The 25411-nt window shown below is 34.5% G+C and overlaps 1 protein-coding gene across 2 annotated transcripts in view; it reads left to right on the top strand.

Moving 5' to 3' along the window:
* Nucleotides 1–25411, top strand: part of LOC149080646 (zinc finger MIZ domain-containing protein 1-like) — a 128690-nt gene that overhangs the window by 75281 nt on the left and 27998 nt on the right. For both annotated transcript variants that reach the window (XM_089239814.1, XM_089239813.1), the window contains 9 exons: nt 12010–12288; nt 13174–13372; nt 13535–13924; nt 14163–14417; nt 14951–15092; nt 17205–17551; nt 18504–18767; nt 19339–19406; nt 20234–20388. In XM_089239814.1, coding sequence (XP_089095940.1) covers nt 12010–12288; nt 13174–13372; nt 13535–13924; nt 14163–14417; nt 14951–15092; nt 17205–17551; nt 18504–18767; nt 19339–19406; nt 20234–20388 — 2099 coding nt within the window. The remainder of the gene's footprint in view (nt 1–12009; nt 12289–13173; nt 13373–13534; nt 13925–14162; nt 14418–14950; nt 15093–17204; nt 17552–18503; nt 18768–19338; nt 19407–20233; nt 20389–25411) is intronic.

The following is a 25411-nucleotide window of genomic DNA, read 5'->3' as shown; positions in this document are numbered from 1 at the left end:
TTTTTTTTTTCGATCACGTGCAGTGCGATTAATACAGATGAGATTTATAACTTTGGAGAAATTATGCAGTTTCGCGTTTATTATGAATAGCAAGAACGAAAAACGTTTGTTTATGCCGCCAACTATAGCAGCTGCTATCAGCTGGAGGTTGGCTCATAATAGGGCGTGCGTGAATTCGCTTGATAGATAATTTCCACACTGACTCGTTGGATGATGATTATCCTTAAATAATCACATAATGGTCTGTAATCGTGGTTTAAATACACATTTTACAAGTGGTACTTGCATCCTTGAGCTAATTCTACAATAATCCTTTTGACACGTTCTTGAATTCTATTTTGTAAGGACTATTTATAACATAATTGAAGATATATTTTAAAGCTTGCCGTACCTACATAACTGAAAAAAATAGTCAATTAATACCAAAATTAAAATTTTGTGAAAATATGTGATACAATTTTTTTAATTTTTTTCTAGTAAAAAGAAAAGTGCACTTCATTATATTTTTCACGATGTTCTAAATTTTTCAAAAGAAAAGTATTGCTTAATTTAGTGATAATATAATGGTCTATATCCACTATTTATGCATTTTACAACAAATACGTGTATAGAACGATCAAGAGATAATTCAGCAATAAATGCTCACACGTTGTTCCGGAATCTTCTTTTATGAGTAGTTGAATATATTGTATAATTAAGATATCGTAATTTAAATTTTCATGTATCCACGTGATTAAGCATTCACTAAAGTTTCTGTCTAAATATTTGTCCATTGAAATGTATTTTTTTTCTTCTTCTAAGAAAGTGCCAAATATGCACTGGTCATTCTTGGGATTCTAAAAAAAAAATTTGAATACGTTTTTCATTCAAATCAAAAGTATTGATTTCAGTACTTTTAAATGTAATTATCTCATTGCTTTAACCTCTTTTCCGATCGATAAAATCATGTATAGCCCTCATAAAGAGATTCAGTATAATTAGCCGTTTTAACTATTAATTTTCTATAATTATCGAAAGCATTTTGGAGTTATATATATTACGTCTTGATTTATTCAGTAGAGTGATCATGGTTTTTTTAATATTGAATAGACATAAAATCAACGATACCGGTCTGATAAGCACTCATTACGTTTTTTCGCACCATCAACTTACCTCAACCCTTTCATTCGAACTCACAAATTTTTGAGCTACGATGATGCGCTAATCGTAGCTAATATAATTTTATATCGCTAATATAATTTTGTTATCGATATCTAACGTTGAGTTTTTATCGGTTAAGATGTAAGTTTTGCTGCAATAGATATATTTCAGAACTTGCGTAAATTTTAGTCATTCATAATTTATATTGAATACCGAGGTACGGTTTAATGCATATCAACCCTTTAAGCGGCATAGACGCGATATCTCGCCTCCTTGAAAGCGTCTCATTTTAGCATTGACAAGCCCAGATGAAAGCCCTGTAAACAGGACTTGACTTTTCAAGGAAACACTTTTTTCTATACTTACTAGTTTGCACCCGTAGAAAATCGGTAGAAAGCCTATTTCATTAAAAACGTTTGAAGGGGGATATGACGTTTTGAAGGGGGATATGACGTTTTGAAGGGGGTTTGGTGATTTCTGCTGTGCTGTTTAAAGGGTTGATTCGCGTAAATCACATTGATTTTATTTAATCTATGTAATATCTCTTGGTGGCACCAAAGCGAAATATAAACGATGTAGACGTTAAACAATGCCTACACGAGTTTCAGGTGTTAATACGGTATATCAAAGCCAAGGAAAAAAAATAGGTGGGAGAAATCTCATTTTTTTAAAAGAGTCGGGTTAATGCCCTTTGCGAAATCAAGATGTTGCCTCCAACACACAACAGATTCTAATTATGAATTCCCATTAAGCGAAGGACAAATATTGTGGGGATTCACCTTTTGTGCTTTCCTTTTTTCTCTTAAGGAACACAAAAAAATATGGGTCAAACTTCCGTTAGATTCAAAAAAGAAACCTGTCTGCAATTAAAAAGAAAAGTCTCAAAATAGAAAATATTGTTTAATGCAAGAAGGCAAATAAGTCTCTCCTTGAAATTTCCTACTCTTATGAAGTTAATTTCCATAACATAGCACTTGAAATCCCGTTTCTAATGTCTGTATAAGTTTCTCAGCTTAAACATCTCTTTCTTTGCGTCTTAATTACGAAACCTTTGTTGATCGCTTCTGCAAACGTCTGGACAACCGCAATCTTCGCCGTCGTGGTTTCGTGCGATAGCATTCTCCCATTTCTTTCTCCAAGAAGTCTTTCATAACTGCGTCTGTGTTTCAAAAGTTGTTTGTGATCAATCTTGTCACTCTTACCGTGTCGTAGAACATTTCGAGTCTCCAATTTACGATTTTATTTTTTCCAACACGTGACACGTGAAATAACCGAATTGCAAATATTTCTATTAGAGAGAGATTTACAAAAAATTTCTAACAGTTTATTTCATAGTTCGGATGACTTCTGTGAAAAAAAGTATATCGAGATTATTTGATACATCAAATTTTGTCTTTATTTAGATGATTCAGACGAGCCTCACGGCTTAAAATCAATTTTGAAGGGTTACATACTTCCAACTTCCCAGCCGAGATCCAAAATCGAACGAAACTAGATTAACAATTGGTAGGCTCAGAAGCCAATCAGTGTAAGTCAATTTTCTGAAAATGACTTTCGTATTGCAAGTGCCTCTTCATTGTTAAAACTTTCAGTGGCCAAAGTCGCTATCTTTATATCGTAATAGCAGAAAGTGCCACTTATACTGACCACAGAATAAAAAAATCATTTTATCTCATTTTTAATATTTAATGACGTACACTGATTGATTGGCTTCCGTGTGCGTGTGTGAACCCTGCAGTTATAAATGCCAACTAACTAATGTACAATTTGGTGGATTCGCCTTGCTGAGACATGTTTTTGATTATGATATCCCGTTACTTGATTAACAAAACTTTTTACCACAACAAAATTTTTGCTGCACACGTGTGCAGTTGACATTCCTCGGCATAGATGAAATACAAGGAGGAAAAGAAGATTAGTGTTCTCAAGTGATTATGGGGCATTACCTCAAATAGTTCTGTTCTTTTTCCTCTTGTTAAAGCTAAAGATTACTATAGGAGTAAGATAATATTAATAAGTTAGTGAAATGAAATAATGGTGATACATCCCATATTTTTTAATTTTTGTCATATATATTTGCTTGTTCTATTTTTGATTAACCTCATCTTTGTAAGATGACTGACCAGCAGGGTTTTGTTGTCAAGTATTAGAGCATAGCATTGTCGCCAACTGTTGTTATTAAAATTGGCCTATTCTGTAATTCCATCTTGTCACGGGTTCATGATTTTGTCTAGAGAATTAGAACGCAGGCAGCAGTTCTTTTACTTTTCACCCGAACAACGTGGTGGTGTACGTTCAACTCGTTCTGGACTCGTGGTTACGTGTGACCAACCAGACGCTCAAATGAGCACAATGCATTCGGTGTTTCATTGCACTTCGCGTCAATTCTTTTTCCTTTGAATCTCAGACACAAGAAAAAACAAAGTACGATTAATCTATCCAAAAAAACATTGCATCTATATTCTCAAACACGAGTTTAATAGCATAACCTATTTTTTTTTTTTTTTTTTTTTTGCAAAGCTTTTGCTCAGATTAAACTTCGAGAGTATCAGCGTATGAAAATTTGTGAATAAATTATCGCAATCTGTATCTCTTAAGTTTGTTCGATTCTGTTAAAAGATACAATTGAAGGAAAATTAGCAATTAGTAGTATAAGTAATAGTTATTTATCTTCTCAACTTACATACATTAAATATTATTTTTAAAAGAAAAAAAATTTAAAAGAAAAAATATTATTCTGATTATATAAAACAATTGTTTAGTCATATAGCAAGAACTTTGCTGTTATGTGTATCCAAGGAGACATGCAATTTATAATGTTATAGAACCGGGGCGAATGTATTTTTTCTATTTCTTTGAATTATACTGTAACTATTTTTTTTTTAAAAAACGTTATTTTTAGAAATTATTTTAATCAAGTTCTACGTTGAATTTAGTCTAGTCTTTATCAATTCCATTCATAATTGATTTTCTCTTAAGTTATTTTTTCGGAAGAAGTCTTCAGAAACGACTTAACCCCATCTCTTATGTTTCTGTTTTTAAATTTAAAAAAAGATTACCTGCGTGATGTAGTGTAAATAAAAGGAAAACGAATATGAAATTCAATCTAAATTAAAACCGATAAAATGATTCTTTCTTTAGGGTATGTATTTTTGATGAATTTTTCCTACTCACGAATTTCGAAAATATTCGACCAAATCTGATTTGCTACGCTTGATATGTTGTAAGCTATTTTTCGCCAGTTTCAAATTTCCGGCATTCCTTTATTTTATTTTTATACCCGCCATTTTTTACTCATATTTTTGAGGTCTGAAATGTCTCTGAAGGTGGGCAAAAAAAAGTTTTGTTTTTAAATTCATCATTTTTTTTTTTTTTTTTCGGCCGATGTACGTAGGTGCTGCGCAAAAAAAAAAAAAAAACAGAAATAGAGCGTCAGTTTCTATTTTCTCTTCTATTGTCTGCGTAATAAAGCTGTGTGACTTCTAAAGAACTCTTGCTCCGGTCAACAACAAGAACAAAAATATAAAAAAAAGGAAATTTTACCCATCCTAATTTCTTACTAACTATTTCTTAGCCAAAAGAAAAAAAACCGTACAATTCTCTTCCTGTAACAAATGCAGAAGAAAAATAAAAACAAATTCAAACTAGTTTTTGCTTTTTTATCTCTCCTTCCCGTTTATCTCCGAAATGCGTAAAGAGAAGGAAATGCGCTTGGAAATGTAAATCAGTGATTCTTCTTATACTTGTTCTTCTTATAAGATTGTTTTAAACCACCGCCTTTTAAGGGGAAAATGAAACGCCGCGAATGACCTCGTTGAATGTTGGGGTGGGGTGGGGGGGGGGCAGGTGTTTTCAGTCGAATACACCTAATCTCTGATACAACAGTTTCTATTAGCTGTTATGTGCTCACCTTATAATTTTCATTCTCTTTCATATATTCACACATAAAACTTTATTAAAACGAATTGTCTATCCTCTTATATATTTAGGCCATTCCAATCAATTAAAAACACCGGCGTTTATAAATCTTTATTTATAAAATGGATTTCCTATACTGTGTACATTCTCTATGTGAATCTGCAATTTTAGACCGATCTTCGCCATATTTTACATACGGTGTATGCTAAACAGGACTCGAATGATAGGCTACTTTAACCCTTTATTTGACCGGGTTGCTCTCGAGCAACATGCGATTCCTATACTTCTCGAGTGAATGCATTGTAAATTATGGGCTCGTTTCGGCGTTAATGCTTTTAAGCAACTCCTAAACATTCAATTTTTAGTGAGCTGTACATGAAATTTCTTTACCAGCAGAATGGTTCCTATTCGTTGACAATCCAAGCAAAGGACGACTGCTAATTCTTGCACTTTGGAGTGAATTACCATGTATGTGTGGAGGGGGAAATATTGCTGTGAATTTTTCAGCAATGACAGAGAAGTAAGTTGGCAAACAATGTATATAAATTACATTTTTATACTATTCTAATCAATGTAAATCATATAAATACAATGTGTTCCTCGTAGTGCAGCACATCCCATATTTTTTTTAAATATTAACAATAATTTTTTCCTTATCATGAAATGACATTCAGGGCCCTTTGCTTCCCCGGCAATCCCGAGATATCTCGTCAAACTTGATGTACTTTATTTCGGTTACCCCAAAATATCTCGGGCATGGGCGGAGATACGATGGTGGGGGGGGGGCATTGCCCCCAACATCAAAGGGGAAGTCGACTGATTTAATGCATATATGTATAGATGAATTGACATCATCATCATCGTGCCCCCCAGACTTCCAAGTCTATCTCCGCCTATATGATCTCGGGTTCTTAACACGCTTTTATTTCCAATGTGGCAGTTATAATGCGGATCAGGAAAATTTTAAAAACCGCTGAAAGGGTTAATATAACTCCTAAAAAATATTTTTCTGTGGAGCTTGCTGATTAAAGAATCAAAGGGTTACAAGTTCGTCATAGCTGAGCAAAACACTGTCGGACAACAATGGTTCGTTGGCTCCAACAATGATTTTTGGACAGTAATGCTGCCAGTATATGAAGAAACCCTGTAGCGCCGGTATTATATATATATATATATATATATATAGCTAGTGCTTAATAAAATTCTACAGCATTCGTATCTAATATCATAAAGATGCTCTCTCGATTGTTACTGCAGAAAGTTTTGGAAATTGCTCTGAAAAAACTTTTGTTTTCCTTGAATCAAATCACCTACAGTTCCATGAAATTGAGTGTCGACAATGCAGTTGTACGGTTCCACATAAAATGTGTCACCTCTTTTAGCCGGATCAACAACGGTCTGCGCTATCATAAAACTCGAGGTTTAAAACTCAGCAAACACACGATCAGACTAAGCGAGTCAGGCGATGGAAGTATAACTTAATTCATTTTTAATTTAACATTTAACTAAAATATCACAAACCAGCCGGGACAAACTATTGATGAACAATAAAACAGAACAATGTGAGTGATAACATAACAAAAATAAACTGTTTTAAAGAACGCTGGACGCATGCGCATCACACGGCACAAATCACCGCACAAGCTATGACGACGGGAATAATCTTCATTTGCATATCCGCCAAACAGTACTTATGCCAATTTTGTGTTTTAAAATTAGCGCATAAACGTTTTTGAATCTGATATATCAACAGCAAATTTTTTATTCTATGTGATTTTTGTTATCGATAAGAAACAAACATTTATGAACAATTTCTTGAAACAATGAAATTCAATAAAACTAAAATTGTAATAATTATCGTTTCGGACTATTGGAAACCGGAATTTTTGATACTGGTGGGAACATTAATTTAACATTTGTTTAGCAACTCATTTATGATCATTCCATGTCCAAAAACGCTCAATTTATCGTGTAATCGAACCAATCACTGGCGTAGTTACTAAAAAAAAATAAAAAATAACTGTTCCTTTCCCAGAGGCGTATTTACGAGCTATAGATCCAAGCGATAAGTTAGGAGGGTAGGGTCGGCAAAATTTAGTGATTGTTGGTGGTGATCAGGAACATTCAAATTAGAATGGGAGAAAGCCGGCAAAATTTGAATAGCCCACAGTCAGCAAAGCTATAAATCCGCTTCTGGCGTTTCATTAATTTCATTTCTTCCGCTCAAATGGCTTTCTTTGTGGTTTTGTATACGCGATTGAAAATTTTCTATCATTCTCCGAACTCTGTGTACAGTTTTCAAAAACTGATACGACGACTGATAAAAAATGATCAATTATTTGCTTCGTTTCATTTGATGACATTAAAATACGAATCTTGAGTGTGAAGATTTCTGAATTCAAAAAATTATCATCAACTAGTAGTCATTTCACTGGATTCTTCGCGTGATGAAAACGAAACTGAAGGAATTGTCCTCTCAAAACACGTTCGGTATCAAAAAGCAGAGCAACGTTCAAGGGCAGTACCCTTCGTGTAGATCACATGTTCTTATCCCACTGTGATCCTTCTCTAAATTTTATCTCGTAATTCATTTCCTTTAACTCGGTTTATGGAGATAGTTTTATTGAGAAAAAAGAAATTCATTAAAGAACCGACTTTCTTGTATGATAGCGCCATCTTTTAGAGAAATACGAAACCACAAACGTGTTATGTATTTCACTGAACACTTTTTTTTTCGTCTTTTTTCCAACACAGTATAACTTAATTTTCTTCCTTCACTATGAAATTTTTGTTTTTCCGATTTCTAAAAAGCTTATAAGGTGTGTTTATGCGTTTTTTTCTTTCTGATTATGCACTTATATGTATAATTAAAAAATAACCAAATAACTTCTTAAATTGCTCGTGGGGTGTAAAGTGAAACGAAAAAATGTTTTCAAAAAATCGTTAAGTTTTTTTATCCGTTCCTATTTCTGATTATACAGTACTGCCAAAGCCGCCTAGAAGTAGTATCTAGGAGGCTTTGGTACTGCGCGACTGATATTAGACACAACAAGCAAATTCTCAGAGAGGTTATGGGAATTGAAGGTGATGGAAATTAAGAATTGCCCAGTTTTTAATTTTTATCCAGCGACCTTGAACCAAAGAAAACAAATGACGCAGATTTAAAAAAAAAAAAATTTCAATAAACATAATTTACTTCTCCTTAACCCTTTCTAATGCCATGGGTAAAAAAGTATACTTCTTGAATACTACTTCGGGAAGTGTATATCACACTATAATAGTTTGGACTTGCCATTATATGAGCCTAATATATTCAATAAAATACAAATTCTTTCATTATTGGTATTCTCAAAACAATAATAAATAACAAAAAAAATTGAGAAATATCGGAAGCAAAAAAGTGATCACGGGAGGGTTAAAAAAAAAAAAAAAACTTTTCTTCCATAATGAACAGTCTTCATTTGTTCCGCAGGGTTATGCAGCACATTTACTTTCAACATGTCGATTGTGGTATGTATACGCTGCTGTGAGAAAAGCCTCCGTGATCGAATAGCAAAATTCGAGACAAGTGATTTTCTACAGGTGCATTCTCACGGCACTTCAGTGGTTCCATGGCACTGCCAAGGTTACAAGATTTGCGCCACATAAAAATGAAGATATTCCATATATATTGCTAAATTTTTAAAACAGGCTGTGGAATATTTCAGCGACGTCTAAATATTGACTTGAATTGTGCTGTAACTTGCGAAAGACTGAAAATGGTTGTATGTGGTTTCAGGCAAGGTGCCGCAACACCCTGCTGCACCGCATAAATTAGAAACTGTGGCAAGAAGAAATATGAAAAAAAATCACAAAAAACCAAAGCTACACTGTCCGACCGAAGTCAATGCGTCGTCTTTAACTTTCACCTAAACCAGGCATCTTCAACATGGTGCTCCCTGAAGCACCCAGAGTGCTCGATGCTCGTGTCCGATTTGGTGCTCGCGAGCAATTAATCAACGTTCCAATTAAACACTTTGTACAAATTGTATTCGAGGATTGAAATAATCCTGATTTCAAGCATTCGTATGTCAAATTTTCCGTAAGGGTACTCTTCTTTTTGTGATGGGTAAAGGCAGTGCTCGCGACTAGAAAAAGGTTGAAGACCTCTGACTTAAAGAGTAAACACTGGTCGCATAATGGCATAGGCCTATACAGTAATTGATTAATATTACAGGTCATATATATACGAGTATGTTACCGCTAAAGTGCAGAAATCAGTTATTATACAGATTATCCAGGTATCAAATCAGTTGATCTGCAGATTAGCTAGGTAATGTGCACATTAACGGCTTTCGAGCTTTAGCGGTAACATATATAACACTGTACTTCGCAGCATCCACTGCCATATGTTGATATCGTTTTACCCTCGAAAGCATGGACTGTCGGAATGTTAGAAAGCGCATTAAGAATTATAAAAACGTTGTGTTTGATGAATTCTCTCTTTTTAACATATCCCAACACATCTACTGACTAGTGAACCACTATCCAAATGTGTAGAGCTGCACCGGGGTGTAGCCACATTTTATCACAATCGCACGGTTTTTTTTGTAATAAGACTCAAAACGACTGAATCACCATACATAACATACAAAAACAATTCCCATTGTGAAAAGTGCTTTGTTAAAGAAAAATTCATATTTCCTTAACAGATAATATGGATATGTGACTTAGCATTACGACTGCCGCGAAAATTACAATTTTTTTTTTTTACAGTCGATCCCGCTTATAATGTTTTCCCGTTTAGTACGACTTATTTCTATGGTCTCAACTCTAAGTAATTCTCATAAATATTTCCCGTTTAAAGTGTTCTCGTGTTTACGTTTTTTCATAACGGTTTTTTTGAAAAACGTTATAAGCGAGATCCACTGTATATTCCGTAATCAGTTACGCAAATTTGTGTATAGGTTGATATTTATACGGTGAAAGTGTTCATTATTATTATTTTTTCAATTTGAGGACAAATTTTTGATTCGAGAATTAGTTTATTAGTATCGGTACTCAAGATGGGAAAAACTGCATTTAATGGAATCAAAAAGCTGTCGCATTCTAACTAAGATGCTACATAAAGTTAATGAAAATTTTTACTTGTTTGAAGTGGGAAGTCATGCCATAGCCAAATTACGTCTTATTAGAAAAACTATATTGAATATTATGATTTCATAGTTTCACGTCCTTTTTCGTGTATATAACTGAATTTCGGATATTGTTACGCAACCACCCTTTTACGTTTAAATTCACTTCTTCACTGTGTGTGATTGTTATATTTCTACACTTTAAATTTTATTCCAAAATATTTTAAAACATTCATGCAATCGGTGACTTTCGTCTTATTAGGAGACGATTTTCATGCTTGTCTAGGCCTATCAAGCACTCTTCAGAGAACAAGTCTAAGCATTGCAAGAATTAGGTGGCAGCGAAAAATGGGTTTCTCCATCACTTTTCATAGCTCTGGCTCCTGATAAACTACAACCCACAAAATATTCTGATAATACATATATTTTTCCCCCATCAATGTTATTATTACTGTAGATATTCATAACCCTTGTGCATAAGTATCTGATTGTCATGGCAACAACAGCAAATTATTTTTTTATTCAAGTCTCTGTTGACATTAATTTTTTAAACGTTTGTAAATATATAGATTCAGTGAAACCTCGCAAAAACGATACTCTATATAACGATAAATTTCCCTCCAACGATATTTTTTCAAATCTTGTTTGGAATCGCCCAGTCTAATGTTAAACTTCTCTCGATACAACGGTACACTTAACTACGATAAACCCCTCTATAACGATATTTTTTTAGGAGATTTTGATACCGATATTTTTTTATATTCCGCTCGAAATATTCATCAATATATTTTTAAACTTGTCCCATATTTTCCTTCTTTCGAGGACGTCTAATAATATCGGTATCTGATACCATCTGACCAATGAAAGTGTTCGGTATCGCTACTATTTGTTTTATACACCAAAGTGTATTGCAATAAACCTCTTTACAGGAGCAATACATTTAACTGTGAATTTTATTTATCAACTAATCAACCTATTTATCAACTAATGAATTGAAGATTTTGGTGGTACTAACAACGCCGATTTAGAAAAGATATCAACAGCAGCATACATTTTATGACACGTGATTATCATCACGTGCCATAATGATGTTGCCTCTCGATCAGGGATCAGGGCCGTAGAGTGCCTTCTCGTCCCCCCCCCCTTTGAAACGGTTATTATTACACAAAAAAAATAAGTATAAATTTTTTATGAGGGCCCTGATTCGGCTCCGGGCCTCGGTTGCCCCAGCATAGTTACGGGCCTGATCTCGATATAACGATAATCCCTGTACAACGATATTTTTCTTGGTCCACAAAATATCGTTATATCGAGTTCATATAAATACATTTTTTTATTGCGTATACACTTCATATAAAAAAAGAAATTATAAAATAACATGTTTATCAACAACGCAAACATTTTTTATCTGTGTATTTTTTATTTAAAGATATAAATTGGCCTACAATCATTTCTAAAGGCTCTTGGGAAGAAGAAGCCACCATACTCAATGCACTTTGAACGATTTATTATCATTTCATTCATTTAATTCTTGATTTTATTTTTTGTACACTACACTACCATTTTTTCGGTCTTTCAAATTAATTGGATATTCAATAAAAAAAATAGGGCTTTTTAAATATATTTTATCAAGTACTTGATATGCTTAATTCTCTCTCTATCTCTCATCGACATTGACTCATTTTCCTATACAACATTGTCACATTTTACATATGTTATGTGTAACATAAATTTTTTATTAATAATCATTTAACTTATGCACATTGGTTGTTATATGAATTTATCCTTTCATTTTCTGAGACATTAATTTCTTTTATTTCTCTGTTGTTTTTTCCAGCTACATGGGTTTTAATGACCCTTCAATGGGAAATGGGGAGTGGCCACATACTATGCCACATCCACCAAGTGAGAACACAAGGAATCAACTTTCTGTGGTCACCACAGTATGGGGTGTAACATCAACATCACAAAGTGGACCGTTGGCTCCAAATTCATACTCAAATACAACTGTCACACCTACTGCATTCTCTACAGGACAACAATTTTCACATAACATGGCACCCCAAAAATATCCATCATCACTTGTGGGTAGGCAAAATGGAGCTAATTATAATGGGTAAATTTTTTAAAACTTTGAAATAATCAATTTATTTTGACTTTAGCACATATCTTACATTTGATATTTTGTAGGTATAAAATGTATACAAGGTTTCTAACAACTGTGGCTGTTGCGAAGATGAATTTTTGGAAAGAGAAAATTCAACTGCCTTTGCGGGGAATCCAGCCCATGTCCTTTCACTTTCCGGGTGAACATCCTAGACCACTAGACTACAAAGGCAACGAATCTCATAGTCTTTCCTTGAAACTCGTGTACACTAAAACGGACCATACATGGATGGCCAGACCTGACTCAGGCCAAGCTCACAACTGCTGATGCTGCCACCAGATGGCAACTTATGAAAGGAAGTCGCCTTTCATAATCCTTTTATAAGTCACCATCTGGTGGCAGTGTCAGCAGTTGTGAGCTTGACCTGAGTCAAGTCTGGCCATCCATGTATGGTCATGTTATGTTATGTCCCTTTCAGTGTACACGAGCTCCAAGGAAAGATTGAGAGATTCATTGTCTTTGTAGTATAGTGGTCTAGGACGTTCACCCAGAAAGTGAAAGGACGTGGGTTCAATTCCCCGCAAAGGCAGTTGAATTTTCTCTCTTTCCAAAAATTCATCTTTGCAACAGCCAGTTGTTAAAAACCTTGTATGGATAGTGGAGAGTGATGTCATCCTATACATTTTGTTTTTATAAACATACTACTAGTCATGCATTGTTACATATTAAATGCATGGAGTGTTCATGGGGGTTCCAAAAACTTTTTGAGTGAAAATGTAGCCTGATAAAATAGAAAATTGATTAGAAGATGACAGAAGATTATGAGTTTCAAATTCTGCAATAGGTGAACTGCATAAATATTATTAAATAATAATAAATATACTTTTTTATCAGGTACACACCAGGTGGAACAACCATGAATGTCCCAGGAAATGTAACAAATAACAATGATTATCAGTCACCTCATTCAGCTCTCAGTGCTGCTGCCCTTGTAGCTGCTGCAGCAACAGCAACAGCTACAGCAACAGCAAGTGTTGTTGCTCTACAAGAAAAGCAACAAAGTGGAAATGTGAACAATGGACACTATGGATCGGTAAACTTATTTTTTTCAATTTTATTTTTGTATAAATTGAAATAAATTTTTTAAAAGCTGCAGTTCAAAAGTATATAATATGCACCATGGAGATATGGCAGTTCAAGGAATTAGTATTTTGTGATCATTAAGAAATAATTCAAAAATATTTTCATTTTGCAGGGGCCATCAGGTCAAGTACAGGTCAGTCCATATCAACAAAACTTCTCATCAGTTCCAGGTCCACAACGCATGCCTACAAATCAGACCTTAAACAATAGTATCAATAATATTGGAAATTCACTAGGAAATCCAATGAATTCAATGAATAGCCATATAGCTGGTTCAGTAAACAAATCAATGTCTAATATGCATGGCATTGCAGGATCACAATCTCCACACATATTTAACTGCAACTCTCAGGCAATGATGCCACAGAATCGCAGCAGAAACCATTATGGATCTCCACAGCAGCATCTGGCGCAAAAAAGACCTAGTCAGTATAATTTTATACAATATGGAACGAGTATGCAACAGTGTGGAACTGCATCTCATTCTTTCAATCATAGCCAAGTGAGTTTTATTCTATATTGTGTGAATTTTTTTTTTAAATTACTGTTTCTGTTTTGACGATTTCAAATTTTTATCAAAAATATTTACCAGATATGTGAAAACATTTTGTGACTGGAACATGTTTCATTGTATGCTCAAAACTTAGAATTCCCCCCCTCCCCCCAATATTTTTATTTTCTAAAATTTATTATCTCTCAACATAATTTATTGTATATCTCTATATATATTATCTCTATAGTATACTGGTTCCCAGCCAAATCAGTTTCCAAAACAACAACAATACAATGGAATTGTGCAGCAGCCTCCAATGAATAGTCAAAACTACCTCAGCCAACAACAACAGATAAGACCATCTTTACGAGGACAGGCCCCCCCATATGGCAATCAGACAGTGCCATATTACCCTCATACCCAAATGAATGGAGCAGCCCAGCAAGGTTCATCTTATGATCTTCATTATGCATCTCAGTATCCTTCACAAAATGTACAAGGGGTATGTTTTGTTTTGATCAATTTTTTATTAGTTCCACTAATTTTATCGAATTATATTTTGTAAATGTTGAATGAATGCATTCTTCATAATATTCATAAACAGCATCAAGCAAATATTAAAAAAAATATTTTCATTATAAATTTCAATTTCACATATGAATGAAGTAAATTTATTTGTTATAAAGTAGCTAATTCAAGTCAAGATAGCTTGTTTCAAATTCTGACAGCAGCTTGTATGTGAAAATAAAATAATTTCTGTATGAAAAGGAAGTAATTTCTGTATGAAAAAGAAATAATTTTTGTATGAAAAGAAAATAATTTTTGTATGAAAAGAAAATAATTTTTGTATGAAAAGAAAATAATTTTTGTATGAAAAGAAAATAATTTTTGTATGAAAAGAAAATAATTTTTGTATGAAAAGAAAATAATTTTTGTATGAAAAGAAAATAATTTTTGTATGAAAAGAAAATATATTTGTGTTAACTTTTGTATCAGTATGCATTAAACTGAAAGAAATTTAATGTATTTTATTAGCGCAATATGCCATACCAATCCCCTTCTATTCCTGCTAACCCAACACCACCACCACTTCAGTCATCATCTGGAATTTCATATCTGTCTCCAAATCCAGACTTGAAACCAACATTTCCAGAAATGAAACCTATTCCTGGCCAAAGTAAGTGAAAAATGATTATATGCATTTATGTTCACACATTCAGTTTTGCTCTGTGAAGAATTTTTTTTTCAGTTAACAATGCCTATGAATATTTTTTACCTTGACTTTGTGATATTTCAAATTGCGTATGTGGACTTGCATAAAATTTTTTTCTTGTCATACTATATCTATATTCACTTCAAAATTGATTGCATCATACTTAAATACACACACGTCAATTTGAAAAACCTGAAATGCAATGCTGTGATGCACAAGACAGTATGTGAAGCAACTTAAAATTCTTGAAACAATGAAGAAATTTACAAAAATACTTTAAAATTTTCTTTTATTTCATTTTGACATTCTGCTGACTCCATATGCATGTTTATAAAGACAGAGATAAAAAACTAACTGCAGAGTTGAACGTTTAAAAAATAGAGATCTGCTCCTATAACACAATAATTGGCATTTACATAAATCTAGAATTATTTCTTGAAAATTTCCTACACGAAATGGGTACGACTCAACTTTTATTCCTTACTTGAATTTGTGGGAGAGCTTACCACTATCAGCTCTTCCAAAGCTTTAGCAGAAAAAAAAGTTGTTCATCTATGACATGCTTTATATTATGAAGCATCGGAATAGCATTGAATCATATAAAATTTCCACAAACATTTGGGTAATATTTCATTCAAGTTTTTTGTGAGTATTAAGACAAAGAAAGCAAGCCATAGAAGAAAGGAATACAATGATATCTAAACGGATTAGGTCTTTATGACATTGGATTAACTAAAAACAAACACTTTTTTGAAAAAATTGTTACTATAAGTAACTAAAAAATAAATTTTTTATGATAAAATACTGTAATATAAAATATATAGTGTTTAATTATATTGTTTAATTATAATAAAATACAAGATGAGCAAAAAATGTTAAAACTTTAAAAATAGAGGAATTATTGAATAGAAATGTGGTTGGCTGAGTATGTATGGGATATATGGCCCATACACACAAATGATTTTTCATGACAAAAATGTCGCTGAGAGATGGCATTAACCATAGACAATAGATATGTATACAGAATAAACATAAAGCTGAAAACGAAACAGACATTTGTATCTTCAATGTGTTCACGTTACATCACCAAGGGTTCAACATGCAAGGTATACACGATACATAGGGTATTATACACAACGTATGGGAGTAACTACAACCATAACTTCAGAGTGTTGTACATTCAAGATAGAAGAGCATCTTTCAATTATGATGTGACTTGCTTTTGATAGACTCGAGACTTTAAGTAGTTGAAAAACCAGAAAGTTTGTGTATTTATTCATTTGAATACTGTTAAAAACATAGTGTGGACACATGCAGGTCCAAACTGCCCAAAAATTCTTCAGTTTAAGAAAATATAAGTTTAAAATATAGTTTAAAACATATTCATCGAAAAATCTCTCTGAAAATCAAAGTATATAATTTTTCAAGAAGCCACATCATTTTTCTAATTAAAAACTTAATTTTTCCATTATTGTATTGATAGTTCATAGATGATTGAGCAGTTAAAAGGTTAATTTTCCATTTCAGTTGCTACAGCACAAGCACAGGATGACAGTAAAGGTCTTGTCTTACACATACTTGTCTATATGGTCCATCAATTCACTTTTTTCTCAAACCACTTCAAGTGATTTAGCTACCGTGCACATGTTAGGAACCAGTCCCATGCTTCAGATTTTTTTTTTCCAAAAATTATTTTTAAAAAGCCATTGATGCTGATCCAGTATTTTGTGAAATAACTTCCTGATTGGATTGGACAATACTTTCACGTCATCTTAATCCAATAATTTCTCTTTTTTTCATCAATGTTTTATTAGTTTAATTTTTTTCACTAGTTTTTATAGACTGTTTGCCCAACCTGCATTTAATTATAAATAACTTAACTGATCATTGAAACTAATTGTATTATATTTATAATCATAGCTTTCTCTACTATATAAGCATTTTAAGTGTTTCAAATTTCATGTTTACAAAATCATTGACAAATATCGCAAATACTAAGCAATCATTGTAATTTGAAATGCTATGTATAATAAACTTTTAATTTTAATACTTTTATACACTTTTCAAATTTTCAAGGGGATGATGAGCTTCGACTTACATTTCCTGTTCGTGATGGAGTTATACTAGCTCCTTTCAGACTGGAGCACAATCTGGCTGTTAGTAATCATGTCTTTCATCTGAAACCATCTGTACATCAAACTTTATCTTGGCGTAGTGATTTAGAATTACAGTTAAAATGTTTCCATCATGAAGATCGTCAGATGAACACAAACTGGCCATCATCTGTACAAGTTTCAGTTAATGCCACACCATTATGCATAGATCGTGGAGAAAACAAAACATCTCATAAACCACTTTATTTGAAAGAAGTATGTCAACCTGGAAGGAATACAATACAGATAACTGTTGCAGCTTGCTGTTGTGTGAGTATGATGTTAAAGCACAGTAAAAACTTTCATGTTCATGAACATCTTTTTCTATGTTTATCAAGAAAAGATGAAAACTTAAAAAATATAAAGTGTATAATTCCCCCCCCCCTTTTTTTTGGTGGTCATAGTCTGTAGAGACTGGTAAAATAAAAAAAAATTACTGAAATATTTCTTTATACAGCTCATAGTGTTATAAATATGTAAACTAGGTATTTTTGATTGCTTTTAACTTTTACTTTCTTCACAAAGAGAGGGAGGGGGATACTATATTATCTTTTACCAATTAAATTCTCAGGAACTTTTTTATGCTGAAATTACACCCTCTCATTTTTGCATATTCATATTGCAAGTCTTTTTTTCCTTTGAGTTTCAAGGACCCAGTAAGAGCAGGTTAATAAGATATCTTACCAATGTACCACAGGCTGTTTTGTGGTTCTGCAAGTTTTAAACCCCAGTACTTATCTTTAAGTAGTCCAACAACCAGGAAATCTTCCTCAAAACTTTTATGAAATATTTTTAGAGAAATACCATCTGGAGAAACACATACTCTTACGGCTACCACTAGGAGGCATCACACAAAGTGTGTCGGTTTAATTCACCAACCTCTCAGTGAGAGGTGCAAGAAGAAACCATTTAGAACCAACTATATTCTGCAGATCCTAGTGTAATTAGCCCTAATGTGCATTCAGTGATCATGATGAGGAAAAAATAAACAACTTTCTGCCTGCTCAAAATATATTAATGCATTTAACTTTATTTTTAGTTTTAATCTCAATAAAATGGTGAAACAAATTATTTTAAAATATATGCAGTGCCAAACATTAAAATATCAAATAAAAATAGGTTATGTGGTTAGCATACATTTTTTTAAATTTAAAAATCAGTTTGTTTATATTTACACATCTCGAAACTTATTTGAAGCAATTGTATTAAAATTTCTTTTCAGTCACATCTATTTCTTTTACAACTCGTTCATCGGCCAACTGTTCGCTCTGTGCTTCAAGGACTACTCAGGAAGCGGTTGCTTCCTGCTGAGCATTGTATCCAAAAGATAAAAAAGAATTTCACAAGTGTTGCTGCTTCAACGAATAGTTCAATGAATGGAGAAGATGGGGTAGAACAGACAGCAATTAAAGTATCTCTGAAATGCCCAATAACTTTCAAAAGAATAACTCTGCCAGCTAGAGGCTTAGAATGCAAACATATTCAAGTAAGTCATCCAAAATTAATACATTGCAGCTCATATATGGGCTGCACATTTTGTTCCACCGATCACCATCTTACATGTGAGTGGATGGCATGAACAAAAACTAAAAAAAAATGGTTAGTTTGTTTGAAGGTTTTTATTCCTTATGATGGTAGTCAAATAGTTGAACCAAATTTTATTATTTCATATATAGAACCAAGATGTCAATAAAAGTACCCTGTTTTCACAATAGACTAAAAACTATACAGTAGTTTCTCAATACAAGTAATATTTTCTGCATTTTCATATTATAAAACACATGAGCCCTTCACCCTGGAGGCCAACAACTTTAACAAGCTGAAACTGAGAAGTGAACTCCCATCTTTATATTGACTGCTTTCATAAAAAAAATAGCAGCAAAAAAAAAAAATGTTACAAGACTTTATAAATTCTGATAAAATAAATATTCTGTAAAGAGGGTCTAACAAATTCTATTTATTTTACATATACAAGAAAGCTAGCTTTTTTTCTATGTAAATGGTATCTAGAGCATAATTTAAAAAGGTCATGCAAGTAATAAACATGTATTTTTCAGGCATTTGATCTGGAATCGTACCTGCAGCTCAACAGTGAAAGAGGAGCTTGGCGATGTCCTGTTTGCAAGTACGTCTATAAAAATTTTATTTCCTGTAACAAAATACAGTGATACCTTAGCTAAAAATATTTTTGGTTTATGAAGATTTTTTTCATGGTTTTACAGCCTTGGCTAACAAATGTTTCAGTTTAGAAATGCAAACATAACACAGCACTGCTGTGAGCAGAATTTTTATGCCAATCATCATCAGAATTACTGTCGATCACACAAGCCTTATTGATTTATGTTGAACTCGGAATTTCCAGATATAACTCGATTCCTCTTTCAGGAAGCTTCTGAGCCATTTCATATAAATAAGATTAAGCTAAGGGAAAATCCATTAAAGAAAAGGAGCCCAGACTTCAAAAATTGTTTTCAGTGCACATGATAAGAATATTAGCATCAAAATGAACAGTCTGGATATCTTAAGAACTTATATTTTCTATCTGCATAATTGAGACAGAGAAATGAGCTGACCATGTCATTTAGAGGGATACCTATGACCCTGACTGGGTTGTGTATCATAGTGTAAAATTAAAGATCAGTTTCTCATCTTTCCCTATAAATCATCTGATTGTGAAAGCATTCATCTTAGCCTTTGATTAGGTTTTACTTTTTTATAGTACTTCTTAGTATTTTATAAAAGTTATTTTCAAATTTTTTGGGTAGTACCTTAAGCAACGATTTTCCTTAAAGGGTACGGTATCCCAGGTCAGTAAGATATTCGCCTACAGTACCAAAGGATGATCAGAAGTGTCACAAGTTTGATACCTGATTCTTCCTTGTCAGAATCTTTCATGACATGAAGGCACAACAATGAAGATGTAATAACTGCTACAACTTCATTTTCTTACAGTAAACCAGCATTGCTTGAAGGTCTTGAGGTCGACCAGTATATATGGGGTATCCTCACTAACCTAAGTAATTCTGACGTTGAAGAAGTAACAATTGATGCTACTGCCAGCTGGAAACCAATACCAGTTAGAACAGTGAAAGAAGAGCATGATGGAGGTATGTTAGAATTCTGGGCAAATTTGCCTAGGCTTTTCCCCTATGGGACGCCAAATGATGATGTTAGAATTATGTTTTATTCTGTATAAATATTATAATTTCAAGTTTTTAAAAGACTACAGCAGAACCTCGATTATACAATCTGCGTTTATTCAAAACTATCTATTAACCAACATCAATGATAATTGTTTTCTTGGTGATAATAAATTATCACTGAATTTGGAAATATCAAATGCCAATGAAAAAGGTGGTGTTATAGAAGAAAAAAAGATTTGTAAGTATTGCCTCGTTGGGAGCAGCAATACCATAGCAACTCATCCAAAATAATGTTGCTAAAAACTTTTTTTGATTTAATTGCAAAGCAAATTATGATTAAATTGTCAACATCTCTCACGAATATGCTGTGTATATACAGGATGCATAGATAAAAGGGCTAATGGTATTGACGCAATGTTGTTCCTAGAGGAAAATACTTCGTTAGAAAAAATATCCAAATAACGTGTAGTACTCTGATATGTCATTACCGACACCCTGTGCTCAAGAACCCAATTACAAAGTCATTGCCCTGTCTTTCCTAATACCAACAAAAAATTCCATGTTCCTAAGTGAAATATTTACTGAGATATTCAAATTCGAAAAACGGGGGAAAGATGGGGAAAAAACAGCATTAACTGCGGATAAACCATTTTACCTGCAATTGATGTTTTCTCCAAATTTTCCTTCATTTTTTTAATTTGAATATCTCAGTGAATATTGCAGAAACATGGAATATCTAAATATCTAAGAAACATGGAATGTTTTTGCTGGCATCAGGACAGACAAGGCAACTACTTTGTAACTGGGTTCTTGAGTACAGGGTAAACATATAAAATGTTAGTATTTTATTTTAATAACTATATAACCCATTGCAACATGAATGATGCATCTACACACATTATTTGGATACTTTTTTCTAATTGTAAGTATGCTTTTAAGAATTTTAATCATCTTAAAGAGAGTCATTTTAAAAGTAAGTCATTTCTTTCTATTTTTCTCACTTCTCGACGTTAATCTTAAATAGAAATTAAACAAAACCTATCGAATTTTGCTGCTCATAATCCACAGATGCAAACTTCAGTAATTTGAGGGAAAAAAAGGCACCATGGTTTGCAGTGGTATATAATCAAAAGAGAAAATTTCATTTATCAATATAAAATCTTTCTCAAGGGGGTGGGGATTGTTTAACATAGTTTTGTAGAGAAAATGCCAATTTTTGTACTGGCATATATCCCATCTATAAATATTAAAAAATATATGTTTTTGTAAATAAATTTTTAACATAATTATAACTAATGAAACCTCTCTCAGAAAAAACGTAGTAAATAAGATGCAGTGGTTTATCTACACTAAAGCTGCTTCAAAATTAAAACCCTTCATGCAGCTTTGAAATTCATTTCTGATGTTTTGTTTTTATTTCAACGTAATTTTTTTTTAAACGTATAATCCACGAACTATACACAGCAGAATAGGGTAGGTTAATTGGGACTTCCATGGAAATATGGAAATAAAGTAGTACCTCACACAACCAAAACAAAGAGGGGGTGGGCAACGGCAAGTCCATTCGAATAAAAGAAATTTCGCATTTTGGATATTTTTCTTCATATATTTAAAATGAGGTTTTTGAAGCTTATGAAATATAGAATTAAATGTATGTTACGGTAAATGCATTGAATCAGTAAAGCATATTGGTAATGCATAATCACCAATCATCTTGGTAAGTTTGATAAATTTTGCAACATTTATCACTTTTACCAGCGATTACGCGTATTCCTTTTAGACCTTGTATGCACAAACGTGCGGGTTGCTTCTTTTCACTTTAGATATTATTTTTTTAACCTTGGATGTTCAGCCAAAACTTCAAGAATTGTGCGTTATCGTTGAAATTCAAGCCAAAGTCTGAGGTTTAAAAAAAATCTACAGAGAGAAAAACAACCCCTTCCCAATGCTGTCTTAATCCACGGGCCAACTCGGGCATGGCTCTGGGGCCTCAAGTGTAGAAGGGCCACACAAAAATGAGATCTAGTTAAACTTTTCTAGAATTTACTAGGTAGGGCCTCAGGAAAAACCACTTGGCCAGGGGGGGAGGGCTCCCATGATGCTCTCAAGATGACCCTGCCCCTTCCCCAAGGCCGTAGGGTGCTTCCTCGTGAGCAGACTTTTCTTGGAGTCTCCTTGAAATGGTTATGCTCAGAAAAAGGAAGAGTTATAAGTGCCCTACATTCGGCTCGGGGTACCACCCAAGTTGCCTCAGAATATAGTTATGGGCCTGCCCAATGCCAGCTAAAGCACCAGCTGCTTTAGCTGGTATTTGCATGCCCCTTCCGTTTCTTAGTACTGGGTCTGAAAGAGACAATTTCAAATGAAGTTCATGAGTTTCATAAATATGAAGGAAATCATACGGAAATATCACTTTAATTTAACCACTTTTATTATCAGTTCAGCCCATATGTGATGCATGCACTATACGTATTTTACCATAAAATTCAATTAAAATAAGTATGAAGAAGATAGATCCTTTTGTGATGAGTATCCTGCATAAATGTGTGGTGTTTTGCTTTTTAAATGTTTTTAAATCTCTTAATTAAATCAAACAAGTTGGGTTTTTATGCTTGTTTACAAGTTAAATAGCAGTAGAAGAAAGCTGCTTTTCTGACTTCTTTGTCTCTTAATATCAAACCGGGGGGGGGGGGGAAGCAATGGGGACTATCACCACACCACAAGTTTTATAATATGGTAGAATGAATCTGTCCTGTATTTTACGGGACAATAATGACCTGCAAACATTGCCTCCTCCGACACATCACTTTGGATTTGTGCCTGAGGGGGCTGATTACTGTTTTTGCACCGGGCACAATTAGGTCTAATATGAGGAATTCAATAATCATTCTAGTTTTACACTATAAATTTGTTACAGAGAGAACTAAATAAACATTCCTGTCCTGAGAAACCATGGGCCTAGCTCATGATTTTAGAGGCCATGATCTATAGTTTATAGGCTAATAAATATTTTTAAACATTGCCAAGTTTTGGCATGCCCCTCCCCATCATATCCTGATGATTTTTCTCTACCCTACCAGGCAAATTCTCAAAAATTTCAACCAGATCTCATTTTTGTATGGCCACCTCTTCTCTTGAGGCCAGGGTGGGCCCATGCCTTAACATGGCACTGGCCAGGCCCCTAGGCCTGAATCTTTTTTACCGTATACACATAGCTACACTATTGTTACACAATACAAGCCCCCCCCCCCAACAAGGGAAATCGACAAACTGCTGTTGCAGCATGGTTTCTTCCATTTGAGGAGTGCGCATGTTGCACGGTTTTCCTGCATCTCTCACGCCGTGCTGAGTGGAAGTGGAAGGTCCCCGTCTCCCATAGTAGTCAAATCAATTGTGGTAAAGGTACACTGAAGAGCCAAAAAAACTGGTACACCTGCCTAATATCGTATAGGGCCCCCAAGAGCACGCAGTTGCCATGCCGTAACACGACGTGGCATGGACTCGACTAATGTCTGAAGTAGTGCTGGAGGCAATTGACACCATGAATCCTGCAGGGCTGTCCATAAATCCGTAGGAGTAAGAGGGGGTCGAGATCTCTTCTGAACAGCACGTTGCAAGGCATCCCAGATGTGTTCAATAATGTTCATGTCTGGGGATTTAGGTGGCCAGCGGAAGTGTCAGAAGAGTGTTCCTGGAGCCACTTTGTAGCAATTCTGGACGTGTGGGGTGTCGCATTGTCCTGCTGAAATTGTCCAAGTCCGTCGGAATGCACAATGGACATGAATGGGTGCAGGTGATCAGACAGGATGCTTACGTACCTGTCACCTGTCAGAGTCGTATCTAGACGTATCAGGGGTCCCATATCACGCCAACTGCACACGCCCCATACCATCACAGAGCCTCCACCAGCTTGAACAGTCCCCTGTTGACATGTAGGGTCCATGGATTCATGAGGTTGTCTCCATACCCGTACACGTCCATCAGCTCGAAGCAATTGGAACCGAGACTCATCAGACCAGGCAACATGTTTCCAGTCCTCAACAGTCCAATGTCTGTGTTGTCGGGCTCAGGCGAAGCATAAAGCTTTGTGTCGTGCAGTCATCAAGGGTACACGAGTGGGCCTTCGGCTCCAAAAGCCCATATCAATGATGTTTCGTTGAATGGTTCACACGCTGACGCTTGTTGATGGCCGAACATTGAAATCTGCAGCAATTTGCGGAAGGGTTGCACGTCTGTCACGTTTAATGATTCTCGTCAGTCGTCGTTGGTCCCATTCTTGCATGGTCTTTTTTCGGCCGCAGCGATGTCGTAGATTTAATTTTTTACCGGATATTCACGGTACACTCGTGAAATGGTCGTACGTGAAAATCCAAATTTCATCGCTACCTCGGAGATGCTATGTCCCATCTCTCGTATGCCGACTATAACACCACGTTCAAACTCACTTAAATCTCGATAACCTGCCATTGTAGCAGCTGTAACCGATCTAACAACTATGCCAGACACTTGTTGTGTTATATAAGCGTTGCCGACCGCAGCGCCGTACTCTGATTGGTTCCATATCTCTTTATTTGCATACGCATGCCTGTACCAGTTTTTTTGGCTCTTCAGTTTAGTATGGTGCAGACAACACCTCATCGGATATTGCTGTTGGTACATCCGCTGTGCTAAGAACCCATTGCCATCTGCTCGACTGTAAATCAGATGCATATCAGCGTATTCCTTGCTCGTGTAGTCAGCCATCACAATACTCGTTGAAACAGACAACTAACTGCTACACATGCTTACTATCACAATATAACTAATTTACATCATCTGCAGTGGGTGATCCTACTCCAGCGTATGCGTTTCACAATGCTACTTACATCAGATATGTGAGCAAATGCATTCAGCAATCAACTGACATCCACCTTTCATCTCCTCTGGACTCAGAACCTGCATGTGTTTTTCGCGATTTTCACCCATACAACAAGACCGCAGCCCTGGG

Source organism: Pholcus phalangioides, unplaced genomic scaffold (genome assembly GCF_987345545.1).
Source record: "Pholcus phalangioides strain wild (caught in Gottingen) unplaced genomic scaffold, Ppha-v1.0 ptg000011l_1, whole genome shotgun sequence".
Taxonomy (NCBI): Eukaryota; Metazoa; Arthropoda; class Arachnida; order Araneae; family Pholcidae; genus Pholcus; species Pholcus phalangioides.
This window is presented reverse-complemented; position numbering and strand designations above follow the sequence as displayed.